Here is a 7500-nt window from a genome sequence, read left to right on the forward strand (position 1 = left end):
ATTTATCTTAGTATACAATATCTTCCTCATTGCACACATCTAAATCATTGCACTCATTGAACATAACTCCTCTGTATACTGTTTATATATTTAATTATAATCATGGTATACAACACCTTCTTTATTGCACCACTACAATCATTTGCTCATTTGCACTCATTGCATTTACTCATTGTATTTACCTCCCACTGTATACTGTTTATATACTGTTATATATGCAAATTATTTATATATTTTTGTATATTGTTTATATATGCAAATTATTTATTTTTACATACTTATCATATATGCTAATTATTTGCACTGTAAAAATGCACTTCTGGTTAGATGCTAACTGTATTTTGTTGCCTTGTACCCACATGTGCAGTGACAATAAAGTTGAATCTAATCTAATCTAATCTAATCTAATCTAATCTAATCTAATCTAATCTAATCTACTCTACTCTACTCTACTCTACTCTACTCTACACAGTTCACATTGCATTAAAAAACCCCAAAGCATCCTCAAGGACACATCACACCCTGGACATGATCTGTTTGAACTGTTACCATCAGGGAGGCGATACAGGACAATCAGAGCCAGGACAAACAGACTAAGAAACAGTTTTTATCCAACAGCCATAACCACTCTCAATAATCAAAAAACACTGTTTACATGAGATGTGAAATAGATAGATGATGAATGTGATTGTGTGTAAGAAGGGCTGTCTTAAATTATTTTAGTATATAATTATATAATTATAATTATTTCACTTCGCTTCACTTTTTGACTGGTTGACACTTTAAATTTCATTGTACATGCAACATGGTACAATGACAAACATCTATTCTATTCTACACACAGACACACACAAACACACAAACACACACACACGCACACGAACACAAACACACAAAAAACACACACCCACAAACACACAGACACACACAAACACACACACAGACACACACACAGACACACACACATCACACACACAAACACACGCACACACAAAAAACACACAAACACACAAAAAACACACACCCACACAAACACACAAGAACACACACACAAACACACACAAACACAAAAAACACACACAAACACACACACACACACACACACACACACTCAAACACACAAACACACACACACAAACACACACACACATATACACACACACACACAAACAAACAAAAACACACACAAACACAAACACACAAACACACACAAATACACATGCACACGCACACAAACACACACACAAACATCCATGCACACTAACAAACACAAACACACAGACACAAACAAACACAAACACACAAAAAAACAAACACACACACGCAAACACACACAGACACACACACAAACACAGAAACACAAACGCACACACAAACACACGCAAACAAACACACACACACAAACACAAAAACACACACGTACACAAACACATACAGAATCACACACGCACACAAAGACAAACACACACACACATACACAAACACACACACAAACACTAACACACACGCATACAAAGACACAAAGACACAAAAACACACACGCACACACACACACAAACACACACAAAACACACACACACAAAACACACACACAAACAGACACAAACACATGCACACACACACACACAAGCACACACACACACAAACACACAAAAAACACACACACACATCACACACACAAAAAACACACAAACACACAAAAAACACACACCCACACAAACACACAAAAACACACACACACCTACACACACACAAACACATACAAACACACACATACACACACACCCCCACAAACACACACACACCCACACACACATACATACACACACACACTTCACTTGAAATCTATTTGATTTGAATAGCGCTTTTGACAATGGCCATTGTGTGCAGCAGTGAGATCCACCAACGGACGAGACTCTGACCAGAGGCAGAGCTTCAGGATGGATCAGACAGGTCCAGAATGAAGAATTGGTCACTCTGGGAACTCAGAACACTGGGAGCTCAGGAGTGGGGTGTATAGCTCGACAAAGAAAGAGAGAGAGAGAGAGAGAGAGAGACAGAGAGAGAGAGTGACAGAGAGAGAGACAGAGAGAGAGAGTGACAGAGAGAGAGACAGAGAGAGAGAGAGGGAGAGACAGAGAAAGACAGAGAGAGTGAGAGAGACAGAGAGAGACAGAGAGAGAGTGTCAGAACTCAGAGTCCCCTCCGAGTGGACATATCACAGGGTGGAATTTTAGATTGTGTCTATTTCTATTATTTCCATAATCTTACCCAATGAACTCAATAAACTATCAGATACTTAGTCAAAATAAAGGAGATCTCAGTCAGCAGATGAGAAGAAGCAGGTTTCTTTATGCAGCCATGCAGTCAACAACATGCATTTCTGAAGAGAGCAGCTGGTCTGAAAACCCCGAAAAATTCCCCTCTACTTATAGCCCAGGTGCCCCATGGCGCCTCCTTTTCTCTAATTTAAATATTTCCAGCAATTTCCCATTATATTCAGTGTATGGCTACTTTAATCCCTCCTTCCTTAATTTACATACATTTGCCGTTTCCCATTATTTTCTTATTTGTCCCGATACCGCCCCTTATTTTTAGGCTAAGTCAACAATTTTAAGAAAAAATAGTGCTTACTTATGAGTACCACTTCCTTATCGACTTCATTTGACCTCCACCTCCCAAGTAGTTGCTTCCTCGGATCATCCTGACCTGGCACGCTGCCCTCCACAACAATGTGTAAGTATCCTGATCTCTTCCTCTATGTCGTTCTGATTTTTCTATACCTGCTTGATCTAAATTAGATGTTCTTTTTTTAATTTTTGTTTTAAATAAGCCTTGCCATTATGCTGCCTCGTATCCTTCCCTCTTTTCATCGCTGTCGGTTACTGGTATTCCAATGCTATTGTCTCCCCTAGCCGCCTACCACTGTCATGTCACAGTAACCTGGCCTACTCCCCACACTGTTTTCCTCTTGCCTTAGTACACGCTCTCTCTTGTTGATTACATAGTTACGCGATATGCACTTCACTCACCTCATCCCATTTCCCATTCTTCCTTCTAGCTCAGTCACCCCCCGTGCTATCTTCCGGAGAAGTCCCAGGAGTGCTCTGTGACGCTATCACCAGTATCAGCTGTCTTGTCTGGCCATTGAGCTTACTGGTTTCCTGGAACACCTATCTCTTCACCCCGCTCACCATATAGTGAGAGATACCATCTGTCTTGATCAGAGCACCCAATTTCACCCCAAAACCTGTGATCGGTCTACTCAGACCTTCTACTGGCATTGGACACACACCATCTCTCTAGGCGTCCAGACTGAGCATTTCCCTATTGGATTATTCCCTATTGGAATCCCTATTAGATTGGCGTTACCGGGGCCCCAACCTGGAGCCAGGCGTGGGGCACGCAGGCGAGCACCTGATGGCCGAGTCCTCGCCTATGCGACGTAGACCTGTCTTCCCGTAGGCCCACCACCCGCAGGAAGGAACATAAGGGGCTGGTGCGATGTGTTTTGGGTAGCAGTCAAGGGCGGGGGCCTAGATGACCCAAACCCTGGTTAAAGAATCTGGCCCTTGGGACATGGAATGTCACCTCACTGGGGGGGAAGGAGCCTGAGCTGGTGGGGGAGGCTGAGTGGTACCGGCTAGAGATAGTCGGGCTCGCCTTGGGTTAACCCTAACCCTATCTCAGAGTTTTGTTTACAAGTGAGGGAAGGATGGAGCGTGAGATTGCCAGACGGATTGGTGCAGCGGCAGAAGCAATGCGGTCTATGTACTGGTCTGTTGAAGACGGAGCTGAGCCGAAAGGCGGAACTCTCGATTTACCAGTCAATCTACGTTCCTACTCTTACTTATGGTCATGCTTTGGGTCATCAATTAATTATATTTATTTATATTCACTCTTATTTATGTTCCTATGTTTCTGTGTTCCTGGAAACTCAGTGTTCTCATAAATGTTTTGGTTAATAAGAGATGTTCTTCTCTTTACATTAATGCTTTGGCAATACTGTACATGCTTACTGACAATAAAGCTTACTGACATTGAGAGAGACAGAGACAGAGAGAGAGACAGAGAAAGAAAGAAAGAAAGAAAGAAAGAGAGAGAGAGAGAGAGAGAGAGAGAGAGAGACAGACAGAAAGATTGCAAGTATGATTCTGATCATGTGATGTTTAAGACAATGTAGATTATGTGTAAAGTGCAGGCAGGGACTCCAGCAAGACTAGCTATGACAGCATAACTAAAAGGGAGAGCCAGAAGGTGATGGACATGAAGGCTTCCCGGGACATAAAGCGTCCAACCACTTCACAGTCAGTGACCTGAGTGACCATGTGAGAGTGGTAAGGCGACAGTATCCAAACATCCCAGTACACCAAACACTCTATGACCATGAACCTTCCAGATCTGCTCCTTTACATTTACATTTCTGGCATTTGGCAGACTCTCTTATCCAGAGTGAGTACAAAAGTGCTTTAAGTCTCTATCAGTGAATACATTACCACTGGGTCAGTAGGTCACAGACTCAGGAGACCATCAGTCTAAACACTGAGTTGGTGTGGGTTTTTTTTTTTTTTTTTTTTTTTTTTTAAAACATAATACATAAAAACAGGAAACAATAAGAGCTAGTTTAAGTGGTTCAGGAAGAGGCAAGTATCTTTAGACGTCGTTTGAAGACGGTCAGTGACTCAGCTGTTCGGACATCTAGGGGAAGTTCATTTCACCACCTTGGTGCCAGAACAGAGAAGAGTCTAGATGTAGACCTACCTTTTGCCCTCAGAGATGGTGGGACCAGTCGGGCAGTGCTAGTGGACCTGAGGGAGCGAGGTGCAGTGTGAGGAGTAATAAGATCTTTGAGGTCAGATGGAGCTGATCCATTCTTGTCTTTGAAGGTAAGGGTCAGTGTTTTGAATCTGATGAAGCTACCGGAAGCCAGTGGAGGAGCAGCAGTGGGGTGGTGTGGGAGAACTTAGGCAGGATGAAGAGAAGTCACACTGCTGCATTTTGGATCATTTGCAGTGGACAAGTTGCATTCAGAGGAAGACCTGCCAGTAGAGAGCTGCAGTAGTCCAGTCTCGAAATGACCAGGGGCTGAACAAGCACCTGAGTAGTCTGTGTGGATAGGAATGGTCGAATCCTTCTGATGTTGTACAGAAGAAACCGACATGAGCATGTCACATTAGCAACATAGGAGGAAAAGGACAGTTTATTGTCCATGGTTACCCCGAGGTTGCAGGCAGTGACCAAAGGGGAGATCAATAATCATTGCTCCTTTACCTAAGAAAACTATATATTAAAAACTTGACTAAACAAATGTGTCTTCAGCCTAGACTTAAACATTGAGACTGTGTCTGAATCCCCAACACTAATTGGAAGGCTGTTCCATAACTTTGGGGCTTTGAAAGAAAAAGCTCCGCCCCCTGCTGTAGCCTTTGCTACTTGAGGTACTACCAAGTAACCAGCACCCTTTGATCGGAGTAGGCGTGGCGGATCATAAAAGACTAAAAGGTCACTCAGGTACTGCGGCGCGAGACCATTTAGTGCTTTATAGGTCAGTAACAGTATTTTATAATCAACGCAAAATTTGACTGGGAGCCAATGTAGTGTGGCTAAAATAGGAGTGATGTGTTCATATCTTCTGGTTCTAGTTAGGACTCTAGCTGCTGCATTCTGGACTAACTGGAGCTTGTTTCTGCTCCTACTGGAACATCCAGACAGTAAGACATTACAATAATCCAACCTAGAGCTAACAAAAGCATGAACTAATTTCTCTGCATCATGAAGCGACAACATATTTCTTATCTTAGCTACCCGAGTGATATTATCTACATGAGCTTCGAATAAAAGACCAGAATCAATAATCACACCAAGATCTTTTACTGCTGGACAAGATGAAACCAAAAGACCATCCACCATTACTCTGTAATCAGAAAGCTCACTTCTAGCTGCCTGTGGTCCTAGTACAAGCACCTCTGTCTTGTCTGAATTAAGCAGGAGGAAGTTAGTGGCCATCCAGTGTCTAATGTCCTTTACACATTCTTCTATCTTAATAAGCTGGTGTCTCTCATCTGATTTAGCTGAAACATATAGCTGTGTGTCGTCGGCATAACAGTGGAAGCTAATACCATGTTACGAATAATTACACCAAGGGGTAACATATATACGTAGAAAAGCAGTGGGCCTAAAACAGAACCTTGTGGAACACCGAACATAACCGTGGTACATGTAGAGAAGTGACCATTCACAAAACCCAAAACAATTCTGACAGGTTATAATCAGGTTATAATCATTTATTCAGGCTACAGAGGGATTGTAATAGCAGCAGTAACATTAGCAGTTGTACAAATAAAATAGAAGTCAAGCTAGCAAGATGTTACTTGCTTTACACACACACACCCGGTTGGATCAAAGCTGTTGTGTTGTTCAAATATTTATGACTGAGTAGCCAAGGGGCAAGACAGACCCATAATACAATAATAATATAAAAGATATATTATTGTAATAGATATGATAATTAGGCTTGTGTTGTGCATTCTGATTGGCTCTGGTGTGGTGGGGCTTGGCGCGACTGCTTCCTAACCTTCTCACTTTACACTTAACATTTAGACACTGCTCCATAGTGTACACTACTCACATTAATATGCAAAGATAACACTAATGGACCGTGCCAGATTTGGTCATGTGACTGGTCAGCTATATGAAAGAGCAGGGTTATATACATGTGACTAAAACATACAGTACTGTTTAATATGTAGTGCTAACACATTATATGTTAAACTTTAGCAAGCTAACATTCTACATTAGCTTTGTGTATTAGTGTGTGTTTAGTTAAGACTGATCTGATCAGAGATACAGGATAAGAGAGACAGATAGAGAGAGAGACTCACACAGAGACAGACAGACAGATGAAAAAAACAATCATATAAAGGTCTGTATAGCGGGGGTGGGGGGAGAGGGAGACCCCGCCTTCTCAGAAGATGCAGACGCTCGACTGGCTACTTCATGCTGAAGTTCCTCCACTCGTTTCTGAAGCTCCGCCCTTTTAGCAAGCAGCTCTTTATAGCGCTGATGCAATGGCTCCTGCACACACACAGGCTTGTGAATACTGTATATTACTAAAACTGTGTGAAACTGACGTACGTGTGTGTGTGTGTGTGTGTGTGTGTGTGTGTGTGTGTGTGTGTGTGTGTGTGTGTATACCTGTGGTCTGAGGCGAGGGTTCCAGCGAATGTAGTAGGAGGTCCATAGCTGTAGATGTCGGATGGAGACGGAGGGAAATAGCACGTGTGTGTCGTAGTGAACATACATAGGGTTTACAAACTCCTCCCACTGACTGTTAATAAATGACCAGAGCGAGACGGTGCACTTCTGTGCCTCCTACACACACACACACGTAAATACACACATGTACGCAAATGTACATGTATACACACACACACAGGAAACATTTCAGTCATGTATATATACAGTGAGGGAAAAAATGATTTGATCCCCTGCTGATTTTGT

The 7500-nt window shown here is 42.3% G+C and overlaps 1 protein-coding gene across 6 annotated transcripts in view; it reads right to left on the bottom strand.

Moving 5' to 3' along the window:
• Positions 1 to 6269: 6269 nt before the first annotated feature.
• The window catches only part of mtmr2 (myotubularin related protein 2), a 40908-nt gene continuing 39677 nt past the window's right edge, over positions 6270 to 7500 (bottom strand). For all 6 annotated transcript variants that reach the window (XM_058383353.1, XM_058383352.1, XM_058383351.1 and 3 more), the window contains 2 exons: positions 7195 to 7371; positions 6270 to 7074 (listed from right to left, as the gene is read on the bottom strand). In XM_058383353.1, coding sequence (XP_058239336.1) covers positions 6913 to 7074; positions 7195 to 7371 — 339 coding nt within the window. In that variant the 3' untranslated portion in view covers positions 6270 to 6912. The remainder of the gene's footprint in view (positions 7075 to 7194; positions 7372 to 7500) is intronic.

Source organism: Hemibagrus wyckioides, linkage group LG28, assembly GCF_019097595.1.
Source record: "Hemibagrus wyckioides isolate EC202008001 linkage group LG28, SWU_Hwy_1.0, whole genome shotgun sequence".
Lineage (NCBI taxonomy): Eukaryota > Metazoa > Chordata > Actinopteri > Siluriformes > Bagridae > Hemibagrus > Hemibagrus wyckioides.